A 26,294-nucleotide genomic window follows, 5' to 3' on the forward strand; every position below is an offset into this window, starting at 1 on the left:
ACCATTACTTTGCCAACTACAACCATTTACTGTAGACATTATTTGTGATATTTACGAGTGTTTTTCCGTGTACACTGCTTTATAATGCTAAATGAAGCTGGAAACAAAGAAAGTAAAGTAACAACTCTACTGTGATACACCCGCTCTCCATCCCAATCACCCCGCCCTCCCACCAATACGTATGTGAAGGTATAACCTACGTCATATGCATGCGTGTAGAGTTGAGCTTTCACATTTGAAGGCATATTCGCAGTCTCGGCCAGGTTAAAGATGAAGAAGGGTGTTTTCATCCTGGGGTGGAACGGCAGGGGGAGGAGGGACTTCATTAAAATCACTTTGTCCATTTCCAATTCAAAGCTAAATCTGCCAGACTTTTCCACTGATAAGGAACGCGCAAAACCCTTCACTGCATTGTTTTTACTTCTCTCACATTCACAGACACTTACTCTGAATGAACAGTAACCCCTACTTCCCCCTACTGCCAAGGCACTGCTTTCAGGATAACTGCCAAACCTTTTAGAAAACAAGCTTCTGTTCATCATCACTATTACAACATCATTCTCCCTTTAGATGTACGTTATTGTCTTTTTGTTTTGTTTTTTAGATTTATTGATTTTACAGAGAGAGAAGGGGGGATGTGAGAAGTATCGACTCATAGTTGTTCACTTTAGTTATTCATTGCTTGCTTGTTGTATGTGCCTTGACCAGGTTTCGAACCAGTGACCTCAGCATTCTAGGTCAACGCTCTATCCAGTGTGCCACCACAGGCCAGGCTAGATGTATGTTATTGTTATGCAAGAACAGCTGGGAACGGGGAGACTTGCTGAGTTTGTCAGCACATCCCTGAAGGTGCCTCCTGCCATGGCTCATGCCGTGTGTGACCAACTCCTTGAAACTGCACTCTTTTGACCACGTGAACTCATCCGAATTGTATTCAGCACGCCAATTAAATAAATACTTGCCTGAATAATAACCTGCTTTCTTCTTTATGTGACTGACCCCCAGCTTCCCTGCATTCAGTCATGGTGAGGAGTATGCAAACATACAGCATATCTCTGTTCAGTTCTTCAGAGCAAGTATTTGTCTCTATGACTAGGCTGATAACTTGAAATATGCCATTTTCTGACATTTTCAAAAATACTGCTGCATAAACTGTAGTATGTCTATTTTTATAATTGCTGTTTTGGGGCTATATTTCTTGACAGTTTTTAAAAAAACCTTTTTAAACTTATAAGTAAGCCCTTTATACACCAGAAGTCCAGTCTCAGTGCAAAGCGTAGTGCCCGAGAGAGTGGGCTTCCTGCCTTTGCTGCGCAAACTGCGTCCTGTGTATGGGGTTCCCCCATCTGCATCAGCTAGAACTTTTACATTAATATTTAAGCCAGAGTCTGTTAGCATTAGGTGTTTTGAATATTTTTAAATGACAGAACCTCGAGAGTCAGTAGCATCACCAGGAAGTACGCCATCAGGCACAATGGAAAAGTACAGTATCTAGCACGTTAATATTCAAATCTCTTTTAACCTGTCTGATTGCTCCATTAGTCTGTGAACAGCTCAGGGTTAGGAACTGTGTCATATTTTATGTGTGGTCTCCATGCCTGGCCTCTAGGAAGTATTCAATACGTGCTTAAGTAATGAACTAGCTCGTTACACGTGGAGGCAGGGAATCATCAACTCCTCCATTACACTCACTTGGGTTTAGTTGAGGCAGGAGAGGTTAGGACGTAACGAATATTCCCGAGTTAGACTCCATCACTAGTAGCTTTGTGGCCTTGGACAAGTGACCTCTCCACTTCAGTTTTTTGTAGTGGTCTTTTGTAAAGTGGAGATAACAATAACTTCTTGATAGGTTGTTGTGAGGATGAAATGAGATTATTCATTGTAATGATTAGTACACTGCCTCAAACAAAATGCCCCCAAAATGTCATTTTTGTTATCACCACCCACCCCTACTCCCTAAATGAAAAGTGCCACAGGCTATTTCTCTGTCCTATTAGAAATGGATCCCAGGCCCTGGCTGGTTGGCTCAGTAGTAGAGCGTCGGCCTGGCGTGTGGAAGTCCCGGGTTCGATTCCTGGCCAGGGCACAAAGGAGAGGCACCCATCTGCTTCTCCACCCCTCCCCCTCTCCTTCCTCTCTGTCTCTCTCTTCCGCTCCCGCAGCCAAGGCTCCATTGGAGCAAAAGATGGCCTGGGCGCTGGGGATGGCACCTTGGTCTCTGCCCCAGGTGCTAGAGTGGCTCTGGTTGCGACAGAGTGACGTCCTGGATGGGCAGAGCATCGCCCTCTGGTGGGCGTGCCGGGTGGATCCCGGTCGGGTGCATGCGGGAGTCTGACTGCCTCCCCATTTCCAGCTTCAGAAAAAAAAAAAAAAAAGAAATGGATCCCAAACACAAAAGTGCAGATTAGTCACCTTGCTTGCCACATCTCCTCATTGGCCACAGACTCCCAGGAAGATAGATCAAACCTGTAGTTACAAGAAAACAGTAACATTTTTCTGGTAGCTACATTTATTGCGATGGATGTGTAATCTTTGTTTTATAATCTGACAAGATAAATAAAAGAGACTGGGATCTTGAAGTACCGATAGAGACCGAAATAAAAAACTTACTCTCCCTGAAAAGCTGATTGTTAGCAATTTGAAATTTGGGTAACTGTGTTCTTAATCTGCATAATGAGCCCTAGTGCCTCATGGGAACAAACAAAGGATTGGTGGGAAGAGGCTGGAGACATTAGAGAAGCCAGCTGTTCTAAGAACTGTCAGGCAAAGGGGAGGGGCTGAGGCAGCGTTCACTCTGGACACAGCTGAGAGCCGACAGGCTGGGAAGCAGGGGGACAGGCCTGCAGAGAGGGCATGCCTTGCTTTGCTAAGTCACTGCTGGGCCTCGATGCTGCTCAAAGAATGCTGGCTAAACCACTGACTGATTTTTTCCTTTCTTTTATTTCAAACTTATGTATCTGTTTTGACTGAATGCAGTAAATGAGTTATGTTGTGTATATGTATTGTTATCAGCTGTTTACAGGATAGGTTATTTTCTAATTTCTCCTGACGATGGTCACAGAGTGCTTATCCATCTCTGATTGGTGCATAGCAATGTGGTTTGTTTGCTTGATTTAAGTAAAAAACCTTTATAGCATTTTTTCATATGATCTTGTCTGTTGTCCTTGAATTATAAACAATAATTATCTAATCTTTAAATAATCCATAGTTTTATTTTTTTATAGAGGAAAAGAGAGATGGGGTAGGAAGGGATGGAAGGAGGAAGGGAGGGAGGGAGAGAGAGAGAGAAGCATAAATTCATTGTTACACGTAGTTGTGTATTCACTGATTGCTTCTCATATGTGCCTGGGCTAGGGATTAAATTGGCGATGTTGAGCTCAAGTCAGTGAGTTTGGGATCGAGCCATTGACCCTGGGCTCAAGCTGGTGACCTCAGGTCTCAAACCTGCGACTTCAGCACTCCAGGTCAATGCTCTATTCACTGTACCACCACCAGTTAGACTAAATAATTATATATTAAACATAGGCAATGAAAGCACATTTCTTTATATGGTGACTCATTTGCCATATAGGAGAAAGCTGCTTCAAGGAGGGCTAATCATGCCCAAAACAACACTAGTAGGCTGATGACAAACAATCGTGAAGAAAAAGTTACTCAAGTCCTGGTCCTCCCTACAGAGAAGTTATCTGCTACGCTTAAAGAAAGAAAAGTATGACGAGTGTATGCTGTGAAAACTATAACAGATAACAGAGTGACTTTTAAAGCTTGGTCACAGTTAATGAAGCTCTTCCACTTTTTGGGTATGAGAGATAGGCTGGTTGACAATGTGCTTTACAAGACTAGGAAGTGGAAGTTCCATGCGTATGACTATTGTGTCCACTCAATCACAGCCTCCCTTTCCCTTCCATCACCTCACTGTTCTTCAAACACTACGGGAAGTACATGTTCTCTTTCTCTATTACGGTACACAGTGGGCAGCAAATGACAATGTTAATAATTAATAAAAAAACAAAAATATCCAATAATTAAAAAGGCATCTTAAAATATAGTGTTTTACAGGCACACAAGTTGCTATAATTTGATAAAAAATATAACTGCTGTTCATACCGTCCATATTCTTCAGTCCAGTTATAGATATTTCTTGTCAGTTTAATCCACTCCTCAGGGTTGAACACAATCTCTGAAGGAACTAATTTGTCACAAGAACCCCATGGCCAAAGTGAATAGTTCTTTTTCCAGGTTGGGTCACCTTCATGAATTCCTATGCAAACAAATGTTTCTTTTCTATTAAAAACAGAAAAACAGATATATTTTTACCTTAATGTTTTAAAGATTAAATATATATAACTCTCAAACGTCATTTTTGACTCTTTAAACCTTAGTTACCAATAAGCCATTTGTGAACATTTTTTTTCCTTTTTTTTCTTTATTAAGTGAGAGGTGAGGAGGCAGAGACAGATTCCCGCATGCACCCTGACCAGAATCCACCCGACAAGCCCCCTATGGAGCAAAGCTCTGCCCTACTGGGGCCACTGATCTGTTGCTCAGCAACCGAGCTATTTCAGTGCCTGAGGTGAGACCATCGAGTCATCATCATCTCCCAGAGCCAAGTTGCTCAAACCATTTGAGCCATGGTTGCAGGAGGAAAGAGGGGAGAGAGGGGAAGAGAGATAGAGAAGAGGGGGAAGGGGCAGAGTGGAGAAGCAGATGGGCACTTCTCCTGTGTGCCCTGACGGGAAATTGAACCTAGGACTTCCACATACAGGCCACGCTCTACCGCTGAGTGAACCAGCCAGGGCCAGGAACATTTCTATTTATTTAAATCTTTCCCAAATAGACTAAACTTTACATTAGTGTGAAAAAGCTGTTTGGGGGGCTGGAGAGTAGTCAACAGACATACACGATAAAACCCATCTGTTTGTAACACTATAATAACTTACCTATGGGGCAGTAATATTCATAAGAGAAAAAATGTAAAGCAGAAAAAATGTTTAACCCTCTGAATAGTAGGAATGTTTGTATACATCCTCGTGCCTCCTGACCATCCAGAGTACAATCATGTGTAAGGAAACATTTAAAAAAGGCAAATATATGTTCTTCTTCTTTCCATAAATTGGTTATGAAACAAACATGATTTTAAGTTAATAAAACTATAACCGGAACTTATTTTTGGAAAAAACCTAACTCCCGGGGATCAGCAAGCATAAAAAAACTCACTACTCAAAGCGATAAAAAAACAATGTCTGAAAAGCCCCCAGTTTTGGAAAAGAAACATCTGACAGATTCAAAAAACTCAGTGAACCCCAAACAAGTTAAACTCAATACCTACCAAAAATGAAAGTAAAATAAAGACATTTTCAGATAAAGAAAAACTAAGAAAATTCACTGCTAGTAGCCTTGCTCTAGAAGAAATGCTATATGAATATCTTTGATGGAAGGGTAAGGACATAAGAGAGAAACTTGGAATATCAGGATTGGAGGGAGAAGAACAGATCTGGTAAATGTCTGGAGTAATATTTTAGACCAGTGGTCCCCAACCTTTTTTGGGCCACGGACCGGTTTAATGTCAGAAAACATTTTCACAAACCAGCCTTTAGGGTGGGACGGATAAATGTATCACGTGACCGAGACAAGTGTCAAGAGTGAGTCTTAGATGGATGTAACAGAGGGAGTCTTGTTGTGGACCGGTAATGGCAAAAAGCCATTATAGATTCAAGGCTTGGCAGGGGGCTTAAGTTCTACCCCCTCCATCTCCATATTTGGCTTTGATGCTCTGTGTTTGCACCCACTCCCCTTCCTTCCTTGGGTTGCAGGAAGCAATATACATACCCTTCCTCTGACTCTTTGTTTTCAGATGTTTGTAAAATTCACTAATGTATACTGTTTTTGCCTTGGGAGAGTTCCTGTCTTAGCCTTTGATGTGCAACTTTGTATCAGGGTCCTTGATTTGCATAGGTCCATATAATAAAGCGAACTGAGGCTGTGAGGCACTCAGATGCTGCCAGGCAGTTTGAGGAGTCCTCCCGGTCCCATCAGTTTTGTTCTGACAAAGTGTGTTTCCTTAATTCCGCACCGTTATTTGGAAGCTGCGCTGGTCCGCGGCAAGTGGCGCCCGAACAGACGACTTGAGTACGAGGAAACTAAAACTGAAGGAAGGTGACGGAACTCCCCAAAGTGAAGTGCGCACAGTGAGTAAAGAAAGTTTTTGGGGAAAGTGTAGTTGGGAGTAAAAGAATATGGGACAGATAGGGTCAAAAGTAAGGGACCTTTTTGTAAAAATGTTTCCATATGAAGACAAATCATTGTCTGAAGAGTATCAGGGTAAGCCGGAAACAGAGGGATGTGAATATGAGGATAACTTGAAGTCTGAGGATGACAGGGGGGATGAAAAATCCGTGGCTATGGCTGCCTTAGCCGCGGGGCCTCCGCTGCCCTCAGCTCCTTCCTACATTCAACCCTCTGCTCCTCCGTTCCCTTATCGGGCTGATTCCATAGTCTATAGCTCAAAATCTGGGAAATCTCCTCTCCAACAATCTATAGACCAGGCTCGAAATATAGGGGAAACAATAGATGGCTTTGCCTGTTTTCCTATTGTGGAAAGACAGGATGATACAGGGAGACTAGTGCGAGAACATGAACCTGTACCTTTTAAAACTCTGAAAGAGCTTAAACTTGCTTGTGCTCAGTATGGGCCTACTGCCCCTTTTACACTTGGTTTATTAGATACCATTAGTGCAAAGGCTCTTCCCCCAAATGACTGGAAGGCGATTGCTCGTGCTTGTCTCTCTGGGGGTGATTATTTGTTGTGGAAGTCAAACTTTCATGAAAAGGCTATAGAGCTGGATGAGAAAAATCAGCAAGAGGAGGTTGCTGTTACTGTAGATATGTTAACTGGAGAAGGACAGTATGCCCATATGGCAACTCAATTAGAATATCGACCAGCTATTTATGATATAATTAATCAGCTAGCCACACAGGCATGGAAATGCCTGCCTATTCCAGGGACCAAACCAGAAGAATTTGGTAAAATTAGGCAGGGTGCAGAAGAGCGATTTCAAGACTTTGTCTCACGGCTAATTCAAGCAGTTGAAAGAATAGTAGGGGATAAAAATGTGGGAAAGGTTTTAATAAAACAACTAGCCTATGAAAATGCTAATTCTGCTTGTCAGGCTGCACTTCGGCCTCACCGCAAGAAGGGAGATATAGAGGATTATATTAGAATTTGCGCTGATGTTGGGCCTTCATACATGCAAGGTCTTGCCTTTACCACAGGTAATAAGGCAAGATTTCCAGGACAAAATTTTGATAAAGGACAGAACAAGCGAAGGAAGGAAGGTCAGGGAAGTACTTTTGCCCGTGGAAACTGTTTTCAATGCGGGGGTTCGGGGCATTTTGCTAAAAACTGCCCTGCTTTCCCCGGATATTGGTCTCGGCCTCTCCCTCAAGGACAGCCAGCCCTTAAGGCTCCGGACCTCTGCCCACTCTGTAGACATGGGAAACATTGGAAGAATAAGGGGAGGCCTAAATGTACTACCGCAGGACAGGGAAACGGACAATGGGGCCCTCCCCGGCCCCATCAAACAATAGGGGCAATGTCAGTGTTTCCTCAGCAAATTCAGATTCCAGTAGGCCAAACATTGCCCAACTATCCCAGGCAACAACAGGCAGTACAGGACTGTACCTCAGTCCCACCTCCCAATTCGTATTGACTCCAGAGATGGGACCTCAAGCCATACCCACTGGAATTTTTGGGCCACTTCCCAGTAACACAGTAGGAATCTTGTTAGGCAAAAGTAGTTTAACTATGAGGGAATTCTTTGTTCTTCCTGGAGTGATAGACTCTGATTATACAGGGGAAATTAAAGTAATGGCTCACACTTTGAGGAATATAGTCACTATCTCCCCTGATATGAAAATTGCTCAATTAATCCTTTTACCTCTTTTAAGACAAGGACAAACCCTGCTAAAGGGACCCCAAGAGAATCAAAGATTTGGCTCCACTGATACTGCCTATTGGATTCAAAAAATAGGTCAGGAACGCCCTGAAATGGAACTAACAATACAAGGGCGTAAATTTAAAGGGCTTTTAGATACTGGGGCTGATGTATCTGTTATTGCAAAGCTACATTGGCCTCCTTCCTGGCCCACTCATGCAGCAGCCACAGAATTACAAGGTATAGGGCAGAGTAAATCCCCTCAACAAAGTTCTAGTTTTTTACAATGGGAAGATAAAGAAGGTCATTCTGGATTTTTTCAGCCTTATGTGCTCCCTGGATTGCCAGTTAATTTATGGGGTAGAGATGTTTTGAAAAATATGGGGGCATTGCTTGTCAGTCCTAATAGTTTAGTTAGCACTCAAATGCTTGATCAGGGATTTTTGCCCACTAAGGGTCTAGGGAAAGAACAGCGAGGAATTCTCACCCCCATAGAAGTGGCACCCAATACCAGAAGGCATGGATTAGGATATCAAAATTTTGCATGGGGGCCTTGGTAGCTCCTGCTACCCCAATAATGCACTGTGCAGACCCAATTACTTGGAAATCAGATAATCCTGTATGGGTAGACCAATGGCCCCTTTCTCAGGAGAAACTTAGGGCAGCTGCTCAATTGGTACAGGAACAGCTACAGCTTGGGCACATTGAACCATCTAATAGTCCATGGAATACGCCTATATTTGTCATTAAAAAGAAATCAGGAAACTGGAGGCTATTACAAGATTTGAGAGCAATAAATAAGACTATGGAAATTATGGGTCCTCTCCAGCTAGGACTTCCTTCTCCTACTGCCATTCCATGGAACTATCACCTTATAGTTGTTGATTTGAAGGATTGCTTTTTTACTATTCCTTTAAGCCCTCATGATTGCAAGCGTTTTGCATTCAGTGTTCCTTCACTTAATTTTCAGGCTCCCATGGAGCGATACCAGTGGAGAGTTTTGCCTCAAGGTATGGCTAATAGTCCTACCTTGTGCCAAAAATATGTTGCTCAAGCCATCTCTCCAGTACGAAGGCAACACCCTAAGGCATACATAATTCATTATATGGATGATATTCTTATTGCTCATCCAGATAAAGACACTGTGTTGACCATTTTGCAACAACTAGAATATTCTCTGAAAAAAATCAGGACTTTATATAGCTCCTGAAAAGGTACAGCAATCTTTACCTTTTTCTTATTTAGGACAAATTATTGAGGGACAACAAATTCGCCCACAGAAAATAGAAATCAGGACAGATCATTTGCAAACTTTAAACGATTTCCAGAAACTGTTAGGAGACATTAATTGGCTTAGACCTTCCTTGAAATTAACTACTGGAGAACTGAAGCCACTTTTTGATATTCTTAGAGGCTCAGCTGAACCAGCTTCTCCTCGGCTACTTACACCTGCGGGACAACAAGCTTTAAAGCTTGTAGAAAAGGCCTTGCAGCAAGCACAACTAAAACGCATAAATCCTGAGGAATCAATTGCCCTACTAATATGTCCCTCAAGTTACACTCCAACAGGACTATTGTGGCAAGCTTCAGGTCCTATTGAATGGATTCATTTAGCTGTTACTCCTAAGAAAGTTTTATCTCCATATTTTGATCTTGTTGCCTCCTTGATTATCAAGGGGCGTAGGCGACTCTTGCAGCTTATAGGTTTTGAGCCACAGACTATTGTTGTTCCTTTTTCAAAGGATCAACAACAATGGCTCTGGGAAACTTCCACAAAATGGCAAATCGCTTTTGCAAATTTTACAGGCCAAATTGATTCTCACTACCCAGCTGATAAAATAGTTCAATTTTCATTAATTACTACCTTTATATTTCCTAAGACAATTGTTAATGAGCCCATTCCTGAAGCACCTACAATCTTTACTGACGGATCCAGCTCAGGAATAGCAGGCTTAATAATCAATGGACAGCTTTATACTGAAACAGTACAATGCTCCTGCATATGTAGGAAAAGCATTTACTACATTTTGTCAGACTTTTGGACTTGACCTAAGGACGGGAATTCCTTACAATCCCCAGGGTCAAGGCATTGTAGAGCGTGCACATCAAACACTTAAAAACCAATTGGAAAAAATTAAAAAAGGGGAATTATACCCTCAAACTCCTGCAAATCTTCTTTGTCATGCTCTTTTCACTTTAAATTTTTTGAATGCTGATGTACAAGAGATGCCCAAATTTTTGTCCTGCAAACTACTACCTTTTTTTTTTACTTTTATTTGATTCCAGCTAATGACACTGTTTTGTTCTATTCTGAATAGCTCCAGATATATAGGCAGATAGGGACCCTCAAGCTCCTCAGCGAGATCTTCTGAGCATGGCTTTTAAGGTACCAAGAGGCCGAAAAAGCCCAAAGGAGATCAGGTAAAATACTAGCTCTTGGCATACGCCCTCAGAGGCTCCAACGCTCCAACTGGAACTTCATCAGGGCCCTGCTTCAATAGTGGAAAGGATGGTCATTTAAGCCAAAGCCTGCCAGGCTTACATGCCTTTGCTGTGAGGAAGAAGGGACACTGGAAGGTAGGCTTCCCCCTCACTCCTCTAAGGGAGGGTTCAGTCTCTTCCAGCCCTGCTCCATCCACCTGTGACCTAACCTTGCCCAGAATACTGGGATTTGCCACTGAAGGCTAAAAGGTGCCCAGGGCCGTCAGCCCCATCTACGACACTGTGGACAAGCCTGGGGTATTTCTTCCAAGTAGCTGGTAGACTGGTCTCATTTAACAAGGGTCATTTAACCAGGTCTTGCCTGAATATTCAGGTTTTTTATTCTTCCCTCGAAGATCTCTGTTGTGGGTATTGATAGTCCTGTTTTCTGCTGCTTTGATTAATATACAGTCTTTCTTTTATTCCTCCTGCCTCAATGCCCCACTCATAGTTTAGGCTAGGACCTACTCCTAATTCAGAGCTCCTTTTTTCCTTTTTTGCCAATTTACAAAATTACCTCTGCCACCCAGCTTGGTGTATCCTAAGGTTCTCCTCACCACTCCATGGCTGTAAAGCTCCAGTATAGGACCCCTGGGTTCATCTTTCCAGTTTAAAGAAAACGGAAGCTCCGTCTTCATGCGTGCTGCAGATGGCTTTTCCAGTCTACCTGGGTCATTGCCAGCTGGGAAGCAGCGGTCATTGGGACTTTGATGCTAGCTGCAGAGTGTGGAAGTGTGACAGCAATTCCAGTGCCATGTGGACTTCTCCTGAAAGTGGACTTTTCCTGGACTCCTGCTCCTGTGACAGTTTTTGATGGACTGAACTGGGTTTGGGTTGCATTTGCAGAGATTTGGAATGGTGTTGGTGCCAACTTGGACTTGGTGAACACTTTAAGGACATTACTCTTTTATAGATTCTTATTGTATTATTAGCTTAAAGAGTTTGCTTAAAGGCTTTAATTACTGTGATGTATTAGTATACTTATTTTGGGTATCTGTTAGCATTGGCTATACTAATTTTGTGTTTATTCTGTATTTTCTCCGTCTGCCTCCAAATTAGAAAATCAGATGAGTGCAAATCTCCGCACACAAATTAAAAAGAAAAGGGGGATATGTTGTGGACCGGTAATGGCAAAAAGCCATTATAGATTCAAGGCTTGGCAGGGGGCTTAAGTTCTACCCCCTCCATCTCCATATTTGGCTTTGATGCTCTGTGTTTGCACTCACTCCCCTTCCTTCCTTGGGTTGCAGGAAGCAATATACATACCCTTCCTCTGACTCTTTGTTTTCAGATGTTTGTAAAATTCACTAATGTATACTGTTTTTGCCTTGGGAGAGTTCCTGTCTTAGCCTTTGATGTGCAACTTTGTATCAGGGTCCTTGATTTGCATAGGTCCATATAATAAAGCGAACTGAGGCTGTGAGGCACTCAGATGCTGCCAGGCAGTTTGAGGAGTCCTCCCGGTCCCATCGGTTTTGTTCTGACAAAGTGTGTTTCCTTAATTCCGCACCGTTATTTGGAAGCTGCGCTGGTCCGCGGCAGAGTCTGGTCATTTTTTAAAAATAAAACATTGTTCAGACTTAAATGTAAATAAAACGGAAATAATGTAAGTTATTTATTCTTTCTCTGCAGACCGGCCCCAAATGGCCCACGGACCGGTACTGGTCCGCAGCCCGGGGCTTGGGGACCACTGTTTTAGACTACTTTTTATCTTAAGTTTTAAAATATATGTAGACAGTTGAAAATAAAAATGGTCATGTCTGATATAGTACAGATGACAATACAATCAAAAGTGGTACAGTTAAAAAGGACTTATTTGGCAGTAAGTTTTCTACATTGCACTTGAAGTACTAAACTATCAATCCTAAATAGACTGTGAAAAGTTAAGTATGTGTACGGTAATCCCAAGAGCAACCACTAAAAATAATTTACCAAGAGACAGTAAAAATCACAATAAATAATTTAAAATAGAATACTAAAAAAGTCAGATTATCTAAAACAAGGCAGGAAAGGGGGAACATTAAAATAAAAAACAGAGAGAACAGCCTGACTGGTGGTGGCGCAGTAGATAGAGCATCAACCGGGGATGCTGAGGACCCAGTTTTAAAACCCTGAGGTCTCCAGCTTGAATGGCATGATCCCATGGTGACTGGCTTGCACTAAAGGTTGCTGACTTGAGCAAGGGGTCACTGGCTCAACTTGAGCCCCCCAGCCAAGGCACATATGAGAAGCAATCAATGAACTAAAGTGATGCAACTATAAGTTAATACTTCTCATCTCTCTCCCTTTCCTCCTCTCTCACACAAAAAATAAAAAGGTGAACAGATAAAAAAGCAAATAATAGCCTGACCAGGCAGTGGTGCAGTGGACTGGGATGCAGTGGACCCAGGTTCAAGACCCCGAGGTCGCCAGCTTGAGCGCGGGCTCATCTGGTTTGAGCAAAAGCCCACCAGCTTGAACCCAAGGTCGCTGGCTCCAGCAAGGGGCTACTCAGTCTGCTGAAGGCCCACGGTCAAGGCATATATGAGAAAGCAATCAATGAACAACTAAGGTGTTGCAACGCGCAATGAAAAACTAATGATTGATGCTTCTCATCTCTCTCCGTTCCTGTCTGTCCCTGTCTATCCCTCTCTCTGACTCACTCTCTGTCTCTGTAAAAAAAAAAAAAAAAGCAAATAATAAATGGAAGGCATAATCTAAACCTGTCAACATTTACATTAAATGTAAATGGTTTAAATACACAAATGAAAAATAGACATTATTAGAATGGATAATAAAACAAGACCCCAAGTATAAAGCCTTGGTAAGTACAGAGAATGGTACTAATAAATTCAATTCAATGAAGAAAGGATAATGTTTTCAACAAATAATACTAGGACAGTTTGACATTCATATGCAAGAAAACCCCCTGTATTAACACCTCCCCCATTATAAAAATTAACTCAGGATGGATCATTGATCTACATCTAAAACATGAAACTATAAAATTCTTAGACAAAAACGGAAGAAAATCTTCGTAATCTGGCATTAGGCAAAGAGTACCTTAGATATACGATACCAAAAAGTATGACCCATAAAAGGAAAAAAAAATTGATTTCATCTAAATATAAAAAAAATTTTATCTGCAAAATATAGTTAGAAAGGAACAAAAAGTTAAGCTACAAACTGGGAGAAAATATTTATGAATTACATATTTGACAAAGGATTTGTATCTAGAATATTTAAAGAACTCTTGAAACTCAATGGTAAGAAAACAAACAATCCACTAATCCCACTCTGAGGTATAAAAACATATTCACACACAAACCTGTACATTTATTTATATAAATGTTTATAGCAGCTCTACTCACAAATGCCCCAAATTGGAAACAGCCCAAGTGTCCTCCAACAGATGAATGGATAAATAAATGGTATTACAGCCATACAATGGAGTACTTCAACAATGAAAAGGAATAAAAAATTGACACATACAACAACGTAGATGGATCTCAAGGTAATAGGGTAAGTGAAATATGCTAGTATCAAAAGGTTACATACTTTAAGTTCATTTATATGACATTTTAGAAAAAAGGTAAAACCCTAGTAATGGAGAACAAATAGATCAGTGGTTGCAAGGATTAGGGCTTTGGGGACAGCATGACTACATAGGAACAGCACATGGGAATTTTGAAGGTCATTGACCTGTTCTGTGTCCTCATTGTTGGCAGGGTTACACAAACGTATACATGTGTTAAAATTCATAGGCCTATACAGCAAAAAGAGATAAGTTTTTGCACATTAAAAACAAAATAATAAATGTTCAATAAGTATTAGCTCTCTTCCTTTTAAAAAGTAGCTATTTAGAGAGCTTTCATTTATTGCTGATGGTCCAGTACCTGGGAGAAAGCTTCTCTATCAGGTGTCTTTCAATGGTTCATGTCTTCTGACTGAATAATTTCACTTCTGAGAATCCACCTTAGTAATTTGAATTTCTACCTCTTCCACAAGAAAACTACATACACAAAGGTATTTGTTGTAGCCTGTAATTTTATAATAGTTTAAAAAAATTAAGATATCATATTAAGTTTCTACTAATAGTCCAACTCCACTATTATTAAATTATAGTACATGTAGCTACTAAATAATATTTTCACAGGAATTATAAAAAGATTAAAAAAATGTTTTTTATGAAACAATAGGAAAAAATAGGATTCTTCCATATTGTGATTTCAACTTTGTAAAAAATACACATTTTTTATGTATTTGTTATTTCTGAGTAATAGGATCACATTTTTTCTAGTTTTTAAAAAAACAAACTGATGCCAATAAACAATATTTATCCTGTGGCCGTGGCCTTGGCCTTGGTTAGTCAAAAATATTAACAAAGTTATGGCCCAGAATGTTCATCACCATGCTATCATGATAGCAAAAGTCAACAACACTGTCCAACAGTAAAATATTTGTTAAGTTATCATGAATCTATGGGAGAATATTATACTGGCCAAAAACTGATGTTAATGATGTTTTTATTGAGTGCACAGGGAAATGCTCATAATGAGATATTAGGTGAAAAAAGAATGGACAGGAAACTCAATATTATCCCAGTTATGTAAAATACCTTTTGCAAGTATTATATATATACATATATGTGTGTATATAAAGAAATAATTTGTTAAAAAATAAATAGAGGCCCTGGCCGGTTGGCTCAGTGGTACAGCATCAGCCTGGCGTGCAGAAGTCCCGGGTTCAATTCCCGGCCAGGGCACACAGGAGAAGCGCCCATCGGCTTCTCCACCCCTCCCCCTCTCCTTCCTCTCTGTCTCTCTCTTCCCCTCCCGCAGCCAAGGCTCCATTGGAGCAAAGATGGCCCGGGCACTGGGGATGGCTCCTTGGCCTCTGCCCCAGGCGCTAGAGTGGCTCTGGTTGCAACAGAGCGACGCCCTGGAGGGGCAGAGCATCGCCCCCTGGTGGGCATGCCGGGTGGATCCCGGTCGGGCGCATGCAGGAGTCTGTCTGACTGTCTCTCCCGTTTCCAGCTTCAGAAAAATACAAAAAAAAAAAAATAGAATCTCACAAAGTTTCCTAAAGTGTTTACAGTGGTTGCCCTTGAAAGGCAGATGATACTGATCTCCATACTTGTCTGTCTGTCTGCAGTTTTCACAAGGAACATGCATATTTCCATAACGAGGAAATGCCTCATCCATGCCTAAGGATAAATCCCTTTGTGGCCTGGGCCCCATCATCCCTCCACACTCATCACCTCACCTAGCCCTCTAAGCCCTGAGCTCTAAGCACACGTGGCCGACTCCAGTTTCTCTGGAGCTCCACAAGTCCTTTCCGTACTTTGCACATGCAGTTCCCTTTAATCAGTCTTCTCTCACCTACTTGACAAATTCCTACTTAGCCTCTAAGTCTCCAACACTTTCTGCATACTAGGGTATCACCCTTACCAGATGATACAATCATTTATCTGTTTCATAGTTAAAATGCCACCTGAACCCCTACAGAAGACTGTAACAGCAGTCTTCATGTCCATGCAGCTTTGCTTAGCATAGTTGTTTGGACACTCTCGATACCCAATATTTATTAAATAAATGTTGAATAAATGCTCCAAGGCAGAATTAATTGCTTCCTCAACCATGCTTCCAGAATACTTGGCTTATACTGTCAGTTAAATCATCCATTCAGTAGACAAACACTGAACAGTTACTATGTCTCACACTCTACAAAGCTTTGCTGGTCCAGCGCTTATCCCATCTTATTATGGCCAGTTGTATTCGTATCTATGTAGCTATACAACTGGATTGTAGTTAACTTAAATTTGGACATGAGTCTCATATTGCCAGGGCCTAATATAAATTGGAACATGGCACATTCAATAAATGTTTGTGAGGTTGAATTAAATACAATTCACACACACAAAAAAATGTCTATTTGGGGATGCTAATGGTTCTTAGCATTTTATTCCAAAATAGAACAATTAAATGTTACTCTCACAGCATGTTTATTCCCATTACCTTCATATTACTTCATGAGCCACAGTAAACTTCAGGCTCTGAACACCAAAAGTATATTATTATGTTCTTAGTAAGGGATAATTTAACTTTGCAATTTACAAAGATTTTCTAAAGTCCCCATTATAAGAGAATAGAAATTATGAAATAAGTTTTCTTCTTCATACTCTGGATACTCCCAAGTATTTCACAGACAGGAGAAATATTCAGCACTATACTATTGGAGGAGTTATTTGTTCTTGACCTTAGTTATGAATAATTTTATGTTCTCAAGTGCAGAATTCACAATTCTTATATGTTATCTCAGTCAATATAACTGTAGGTGTTTTTCTTATTTATAAAAATGCCTTATCCTTTATAAAAAAATCCTTAAGCTATTTTTATGTAGTGATTATTCCTGGAAAACATTTTCTTTACACTTAAAAGGGGGCCATGGTGTTTTTCAGGGGGAAACTATAATTGCTTGCGATCCACCTGCAATGAATTCAAGTAGGCAGGCACATCTCTAATTTCTCTGAATGGTACTAAGATCTTATTTGCTATTCTTGCTAATCTGTCTTTATTTTTCCTTTACCCAGAACAATAACATTTATTTCTGCCTGGCCTCATATATGCTCAGATATTCAATTTAATTACAAAGATAATCTCACCAGTGACAGGAAAATAGGTGTAGAAAATTGGTCTTTTGGATGAAGCACAGCTGCTACATAAACAATTTTAGAACAGCTTAAGATTTTAGAAAAGCTATTATATGAAAAGAATGCTTACTGTTTATTTATTTCAAGAAAACGATAAAGATTAAACGTGACCATTCCACTAGGTAATATTCCCTCCACAGGATTCCACCGGTTCCCAGGAAAGTTGACACCTGGTAAATGCTTTGCCATCTTGGGTAAATACCACTCATAAGTCATCATCTGCCAGAAAAAGAACATGTGATGTCATGCTTTAAATATATTTCTTTAAGAAAAATCAAATTTAGCAAATACAACAAAAAAGTTCTAAAATGTGGATATGCTCATCCGATATAAACATAATTAAAAAATACATACAAGCACAACTGAGGTGTGTGGCACTGACCACTCTTAGAATGACTTAAACCTTGGATTTCATGTCTTAAGTTATGACTGCCATTGGCAAGGTCAGGGTCTGGTTTCATTCTGCCTCCATGCATTTGACAAACTATTCAGAATGATCCTCCCCCATTCTTATACTTAGAGAATGTGTACTCAGCTTTCAAAACCAGCTTAGACATCACTTCCCCTAGGATGCCCTCCCCAGTCTCCACAGCAGAATATGCTCTTGTAGCACTGGTACCTACCTCTGTTAAAGCTCTTAGCCTATTCCTCGCTAGACTATGACGTCCTAGAGGGAAGGGACTGTATCTTCTCATTTTTGTGCCTCTGCACCTAGCACATTGCCTGGCATAGAATAGTTCTCTAATTATGTTTGCTGAAGTTGAAATGTCTTTGATGGCCAGACTAGACAATCTAGGCAAAATAAAGATGTGTCAAAAAAATAAAAATAAAAGATGCATCATCACTCCATTCTTTCCTTCACTCAAAAGAGTATATAATCCCTGCCCTGGAGAAGCTCGATCATCTGATAATCCAGGTTTCAAAGATAAAAACTCTTCTGGCTAAATTAAATTAATTACATATCCTGACATTTAAAATAAATCATTAATAGCAGATAAAGACATTTTTCTTGATTTTATACTTTTATATGTATAATTTTTTTTAAAGATTTCTATTTATATTTTCAAAGCTTTGTTAAAGTTCGGATATCATGTTTTGGCAATTTTTCATATGTTTTACTTGCTTTAAACGTCATTTAATTAGAAGTCACTGAGGGCATACTGCAAATGTCCACAAAATACTTACTGAATTTTATTTTATTAGCCAACAATTTCACTTCTTGGGGATATTAACATTAATTAAATACCCACAGTATGCTATGACATGGTTTGTTATTTAATTCTCATAAACCTTATTATGTGAGAATAATTATATCCGATACTGTCGACTGCCCACTCACCAGTTAATACCTTCTTTTTTCTTATTAACACAATCATGATTTTGATCAGGTAACCAGGGTAGCATTATGCTTGGGTCTAGTCATTCCGCTTTGCTAGTGAATAGGTTAGGAGTGGGCGTATAACCCAATACTGGTTAGTGGGGCCCAAGTGGAGGTCTGTGAGGGGATTCTGGGGTACATGTTATTCCCAACAGAGGGAGGAGCTGGGGCAGGCTCCAGGAGAAGTACTTGGCTTGGTTTCATGATATGATGCTTGAAAGGGGGCATACATGACACTAAGATACCTGCAGAAAAGCTGCCCCGAACACTGACCCCGGAACTGCTTGTGGTTTTCTAAAACCAGCTCTCTCCATACCACTTGCTATTAAGCTACTCTTAATCAGGTATTTTGTTTCCTGCACTCAAAAGCATTCTATGTTTATATGATGATCATTTCCATTTTATAAATAAGGAAACAGGTTCTGAGAGAAAAAATCATTAGCTCCATGTCATGTATTCAGGAAGTGACAGGATGAGGACTTGAATTTAGATCTAATTAACATTGAAATCCACACTTCTCAACAATAGTAGCTGCCATCCCAAACAGTATTTAAAATCATACTCTGATACCATATTATCAACAAATAATCTAGCTTTTGTCCGAAGCTGGACTGAAGATCAAATTAATCAATCAGTATACTAGATATAAAGGCAAACTGCTTATAAAAATGTGTCATTTGTAAATGTCCCTATATTTGCAAGTCTGTTTATAAAGTTTTCTCTAAAAAAGTTTCATTAATTCAACAAAATGTATTAAATTATTGTGCCTAATAGTTTATTCACTCAAACTAATCATAGTTTATCTTTTTTTTTTTTAAGATTAAAAATTTCTCTTTTCCTGCCTGACTTGTGGTGGTGCAGTGGATAAAGCATCAACCTGGAACGCTGAGGTTGCCGGTTCGAAACCCTGGGCTTGCCTTGTCAAGGCACATATGGGAGTTGATGCTTCTTGCTCCTCCCTCTCTCCCCTCTCACTCTCACTTTCTCTCTCTCTCTCTGGTCTCTAAAATAAATAAATAAAATCTTTTTTAAAATTTCTTTTTTCCTGATGATGGTTCTAAAAACACAAGAGATAGACTTATTCCCTTTTAAGTATTTATGGTTTAAATAATAAATCTTACAGTTTTAATATATTTCTTCAGTTTCATAAAATTGTTTCAAAAGACCTCAAAACTTTCACAAGTTCTCTCCAACAGTATTTCTTTTCATAAGATCAACAAAGTTCACACAAAAATTCTATAACAGAATTGTGATTAATAATTTCTATTTTGAGTGAAATGTCTATGCAGTATGACTTATTTCATATTCAACCTAATTTATTTTAATCCCTGGACCAGTGTGCAGAGTTAATTTGAATGTAAAAGAACAATTTAAAAATAAATTTATATTTTCATGGTTTATCATGTGAACTAGAGACCTAGGATATTATTTGAATCTAACATAAAACACATTCTTAAAACATTCAATTTAAATAATGAAGAGACAATTCATAGGATTTATATCATTAGTTAAAATAAACAAAAGAATGTGATATATATTCTACCTAAGAGTGATCATAATTGTACCTGTACACTGTTAAAAAATACATTTTAAAATGAAAAAAAACATGGTTTTAAATTATTATAATTACTATATTCTAGATATATTTTCATATACTTACTTCCTGATCCACTAATGAAATGTCTGGCCTCAGTCCCTCACAGTAATGCATGTAACGGAGAGAATTTCCTGGCAAATCTCCTCTGAGTAAGATAATTGCATCATGAGGCATAGAGGCTAGAAGGTTCTTTGCAAATTTATCAATCACATAGTTGTTCTTTTGGTCACAAATGCTAAATAAAAGGATAAAAAACACATTAAACTAGCAACATATTGCTTTAGTTTTAATCAGGCTGGGTTTTTTCTTCCCCATGCCTTTCTCATTGCACAATCTAACTTTAGTTTTTCAAAGTAATCAAATTTATATTTTCTAAGAGTATGCCTACAATATCTGAAAAGTAAACACTATCATCTGAAAAAAAGGTGCAAATAAAAAAACAACAACAATACATTATTTCACTTCTGGAATTTATAATCATGTTTATCAAAAGAGAATCAGGTAGTACACAAGAATAAGACATTTTTTCCCCCTAAAAGCATATCCAATTTTACTAAAAAAAAAAAGTCAAGCTTCTGATTCCACTCAGAATTGAAGGTAATTTCATGTTAATTCAGTCAAAGGCATGTTCAGAAACCCAAAAAAGAAATCTGCCAGTTTCTGGCATAAACTGGGATGACATCTGTCTAACTCCCACATGCAAGACAGATGCTGTGCACCACTTCCTGGACCACGAGCTCCCTGGGCTCCTCCCTCCCTTCCAGATCAAGCGATCATTAGGGAATGAGACCAATGAGAGGGGAGGGAAGTACTAGATGGTTGAGTCTTACTTCTCCCCAGGTATTATAACAAAAGCAGAACAACGCCCTTCAATGATAAGGTAGATGTTCTAACTTCAAAGAAAAACTGGCATAAATGCTGAATGCTTCCCAAAAAAACAAAACAAATGTCCTGGCTGGTTGGCTCAGTGGTAGAATGTCGCCTGACATGTAGAAGCCCTGGGTTCGATTCCCAGCCAGGGCACACAGGCAAAGAGCCCATCTGCTTCTCCATCCCTCCCTCTCTCCTTCCTCTCTGTCTCTCTCTTCCCTTTCCACAGCCAAGGTTCCACTGGAGCAAAGTTGGCCTGGGTCCTGAGGATGGCTCCATGGCCTCCACCTCAGGCACTAGAATGGCTCCAGTAGCAACGGAGCAACACCCCAGATGTGCAGAGCATCACCCTCTAGTGGGCATGCCGGGTGGATCCCTTTGGTCGGGTGCATGTGGGAGTCTGTCTGACTGCCTCCCCGCTTCTAACTTCAGAAAAATATAAAAACAAACACACAAACAAACAAAAAACTACAAGAGTAAAAGCATCAAAAAGCTGAACAAGTAATGTCTTTCCTGTTCTCATCAGGTCCATCGCCTTTAATGGTACTGAGAAACGGAGCCTATACTTGAATCACTGGGTTAGCATCACAAAGCAAATAAACTCTTCCAGGAACAAAATATTACCCTTGCCTTTGTAACAGATGCAACTTTCCTCACGTGATCCCCTACTTTGCAGGGTGATGCCTGACATTTCATCACCCAGCAATGTTGCTTCTATTGCATTTACCTGGGGAAAATAAAAGAATCAAAACAAAATAAAACCACCCAGCCTGTGCTGACATCCTTGGTGTTGAACCTGGACTGCCCTAAAGAGCAGAGCCGGAGGACAGGATTAAAGGTTGCACACACTGTGGGCTTGGCAAGCCCTTGGAAGAGTCCGGTCTGGAGATCCCAGCAGGCCTCCTGGTCAGGCAGACTTCCTAACACTGGCTTGACCCGGGTATAACAAAGGACATCTGTTTTTAAAGTTAAGTTGAAAGAGGGCATTTAACCTTGTAAAAGACCAATCAAATCTTTCTATTACAAAACACCAACACTCTTCCACTTCTGCAATGTTTACTCAATACTGCTAGAAATATATACATGAACTACCATCTAACACTTGGGTATCTTTTATATTAGAGTGAGATTTTCATTAGAATGGTTATTTAAAAGATTTTGAATAATATATATAATACTAATAATGCCTAAAGGTTAAGAAACTTTTAGAACTTTATTTCAAAATACTGAATATTCATGACTAGAATGAAGTAGATAAGAGCTAGATACTACTCAAAAGAAGGAATCTTTAAGGCATAGCGTGAATCACTGGCCCAAATATCTTTCCTCTCCATCTAAGTGGTGTTTTACATCATGGGACTTTACATATGCTACAGATTCTACAAAGTATTTCTCAGGATACTTGGAGGAAAATATGCAAGTAGTTCACATGCACCAACAGAACCCTTGTTTGCAATGCCCTGAATTACACATCAGTCACACTGAGATTCGGGTTCAAAAATTTAGAGCCGCAGCATTCAGACCAAGCTGTCTCAACATGAAAATCAGTCAAGTCAAAGATGAAATAAAGGCCCTGGCCGGTTGGCTCAGCGGTAGAGCGTCAGCCTGGCGTGCGGGGGACCCAGGTTCGATTCCCGGCCAGGGCACATAGGAGAAGTGCCCATTTGCTTCTCCACCCCCACCCCCTCCTTCCTCTCTGTCTCTTCCCCTCCCGCAGCCAAGGCTCCACTGGAGCAAGGATGGCCCGGGCGCTGGGGATGGCTCCTTGGCCTCTGCCCCAGGCGCTAGAGTGGCTCTGGTCTCGGCAGAGCAACACCCCGGAGGGGCAGAGCATCGCCCCCTGGTGGGCAGAGCGTCGCCCCTGGCGGGCGTGCCGGGTGGATCCTGGTCAGGCGCATGCGGGAGTCTGTCTGACTGTCTCTCCCCGTTTCAAGCTACAGAAAAATACAAAAAAAAAAAAAAAAAATGAAATAAAGTCCTAAAATCTAAGTACCCAAACATTGCTTGCTTGAGTACTACTTTTCATAAAAATAACCACTTCTTACCTGTAATTAGAATATATTTGGTAAATTACAAAAAGAGTCGCTGAAAGCCACTCCAGACACTGTAGCCCGTTGGTGTTCAGCACCCGGTGGCTCTCAGAGACCAGCGTGGCCAGCCCGACACCAGCGAGCACGGCCACCACTGCATTGCTCTGCATCCAGAACCGCTCCACCTGTCAAAGAGGAGCGCAGTCAGTACGTCCAGTCAGTCAACCAGATTGGTTGACTTGCAACCAATCTGGTAATTACGTATTCTAAAAATTTATGGCATGCTCCTAGTTGCTTATGCCTGCAGCCATTCAGGTCTTGTTAACTGACTTCTCCAGCCCAACTCCATGCTACTTTAGTTTTCGATTTTCAAACATTCCTTCTTCCCAGTTTGGCATGTGAATCTCCCCCTCCGGATTCACACATTCTTTTCAATACTATGGACTTTAGGTTGAACTCCTGCAATATGTAAAGTGGAAGAGGGGGAGAAATGCATTTGCTTTACTCCTGACGTTCCCTTCCACATGCAGAAGTTCCTTACTTTAACACTCCTGGCCTCTCTCTGCCCTCCTCCTCCTTTCTCCCTGTAGAACTGTAGCAACTGAGCCGACTGGGCAGTTTGGGAGCTGGGACTGGGCTTGCATAGCCCTCCCGTCCCCGTTTCTCTCGGAAATGAGCTGCCCACAGGAAGGTCTGGTCCAGTGGCAGACTGTCACCAGTGGGGCGGGGTGGGTGCAGCACTACCTGTGACTGGTGGGTAGGTCTGCCTATTCTGGATGCAGGGCGAGGAAGCCCCCTTGCTCACAGCATCATCAGTAACACAAGTGACTCTGCCACTCATTGTACTGGTTTATTTTGTTTCTCAACTGATTCAGAACTCAGTGATTAAGTAGGGTGTTATTTACAAGGCCACATGAACACACAAAAGATTGTTTGTTTCAGCTGTTAAAAAAGAGCTGTCTACATTTACAGAGTTTCTGCTGTAAGGAGAATTTCAGAAATGGCGACAAGGAAAAAACAGACATGTCGTTGCTCTTTTACATAGGCCTGAACTAGTGAGATAAAATGTAATAAAATGTGTTCAATAACTTAACTTTTGCTTTATAATAATATATATACAATTTTAACTATTTCTGAGATAATCTGCTTTCTACAAGATTCATTAGACAAATTGGCACATTCTTCACAAACTTTCTAGTCAAAGGATATATATCTAAATGAAACTTACCACACCCATGAAAAGTGGTTTTGAAATATCTAAATTTGCTCTCCAAGCAAAGAACAATGAATAAATGCAAAACATTCCAGTAAAAAGCCATACTAATGCTGGATTCTGTCTGTCCCTATAAAAAATCAAAATATGTGCAAAAGTATTTATATACATGAATATCAATAATATTACATAGTTTTAAACTATAAGAAAATATTTGGAACTATAAAACTTTCCATTTTTAAGTAGAAATTCTCAAATCTGAATTGGGATAACCAAAGCATAGTAATAAACTATACCATACTACATATTATAGATAACTAGGAATGTGAAGCAAGGAATAAAAAGTTAAAATTTGCAGAATACAAATTATTAATCTTGTTAAAATTTAAGATGTAATTGAATAATTCAAAACAAAAGAATAATATCATGCATCAAAATAATAAAATGACCAATCTCATTGGTGAGAATGCAGTTGTATGAGAATGTATGTTGGTACAATCTTTAAGAAAAGTTAATTTGATAATATACATCAAGAGCCATAAAAATATTCACATTCATTGATTTAGTCATTTGATATGTATGCATAAATCTTTAAGCAATAACCAGAAAGTGTGGAAAAATGTGGAAGCTATCCAAAGGTCCTCAAACAGGAAAACATTTTATTTTTTTGTATTTTTCTGAAGTGAGAAGCTAGGGGGAGGCAGACAGATAGACTCCTGTAAGCGCCCGACCGGGATCCACCCAGCAAGTCCACTAGGGGGTGATGCTCTGCCCATCTGGGGCATTGCTCCGCTGCAACCAGAGCCATTCTAGCACCTGAGGTGGAGGCCACGGAGCCATCCTCAGCACCTTGGCCAACTTTGCTCCAATGGAGCCTTGGCTGTGGGAGGGGAAGAAAGTGATAGAGAGAAAGGAGAAGGGGAAGGGTGGAGAAGCAGATGAGTGCTTCTCCTGCCTGGGAGTCGAACCCGGGACTTGCACACGCCAGGCCGATGCTCTATCACTGAGCCAACTGGCCAGGGCAGGAAAACATTTAAATTAACTTTCCTAGGTTATAGGATGAAATATTATATAGACATTTAAATGATTTTAAATGTTTTTCATGGTATAAAAAAATGCTCACAATATAATGTTAAGTATTAAGGAAACAAAACTGTCAATGTATACACATATATACATATACATAAAAATACATTTGACAGGCTAGAAAGTAAATGAACAAGAAATTAATGTTAATAGTGCTATTTTTTTCAGTTTTCTTTATTATCAGAGGCTATTTTTATCTTCAGAGGAATTTAAATAATTGTTTGCTTCTTTTGCAAAGAAATTATAATAATTGGCTATGGGCTAAGTAAGCAAAGTTTAAGACTCACCTAGTTAGATTGTAATACACTGCTCAATCTTCTAAAAACTCTAATATATAATCAGAAAAAAACCTAGCAACAAAGTAATATACATTTATCTTCATAGAAGTGGTTAGAGTCATATTTGGAATATAAAATACTAGTGGTAATGCTCTACAATGACATACTGAAAATAAAAATTTAATTAATAAACATGGAAAAATAACAGAAAAAAAATTATATTACTCACTTTCTTACTAAACATATATTAGCCCAAACTGCAAGGGCTTGAATGTTGAATGAGAGTTCGGTTCTCATATTTGTCACCTGAGAACTGGAAAAGACAATTTAACTTATTGTTGACAGAAAACAAATTTATTCCAAATAAACCATTCTTTGTAAATTCCAAATAAAATATTCTTTGTAAAATACATCAGATCATGCACAGAATAATTTTAAGGACTGAAGTCAGATTTGAAAATTATTTTATCTTCTTTCAAATTCAGGAGAAAAAGTGCCACAAGAAAGAGTTAAAACAGCTCTAAGATGTTCTCTAATCATAACATTTGGTTACCAACTTATATAATTTGGGATAGCATCAGAACAAATAATTCTCCAGTATTTGTGATACAGGCATACTGTATTGACAGTGTAAACCAATTTGTATTCCTGATTGGTTTGATAAGAAGTCATGTGAAATGGGTTTTTGAACTTCTCCATGGCTTCCAGTGATTAGCAACTGAAAACAAAATTAATT

General features: G+C 39.9%; 1 protein-coding gene across 2 annotated transcripts in view; it reads right to left on the reverse strand.

Annotated features, from left to right (window-relative positions):
* TMEM260 (transmembrane protein 260) overlaps nucleotides 1-26,294 on the reverse strand; it is a 73,298-nt gene that overhangs the window by 6,276 nt on the left and 40,728 nt on the right. For both annotated transcript variants that reach the window (XM_066275162.1, XM_066275163.1), the window contains 8 exons: nucleotides 25,788-25,871; nucleotides 24,210-24,324; nucleotides 22,997-23,166; nucleotides 20,145-20,316; nucleotides 17,177-17,325; nucleotides 4,108-4,284; nucleotides 2,413-2,466; nucleotides 201-291 (listed from right to left, as the gene is read on the reverse strand). In XM_066275162.1, coding sequence (XP_066131259.1) covers nucleotides 201-291; nucleotides 2,413-2,466; nucleotides 4,108-4,284; nucleotides 17,177-17,325; nucleotides 20,145-20,316; nucleotides 22,997-23,166; nucleotides 24,210-24,324; nucleotides 25,788-25,871 — 1,012 coding nt within the window. The remainder of the gene's footprint in view (nucleotides 1-200; nucleotides 292-2,412; nucleotides 2,467-4,107; nucleotides 4,285-17,176; nucleotides 17,326-20,144; nucleotides 20,317-22,996; nucleotides 23,167-24,209; nucleotides 24,325-25,787; nucleotides 25,872-26,294) is intronic.

Source organism: Saccopteryx bilineata, chromosome 4 (genome assembly GCF_036850765.1).
Source record: "Saccopteryx bilineata isolate mSacBil1 chromosome 4, mSacBil1_pri_phased_curated, whole genome shotgun sequence".
Classification (NCBI taxonomy): domain Eukaryota; kingdom Metazoa; phylum Chordata; class Mammalia; order Chiroptera; family Emballonuridae; genus Saccopteryx; species Saccopteryx bilineata.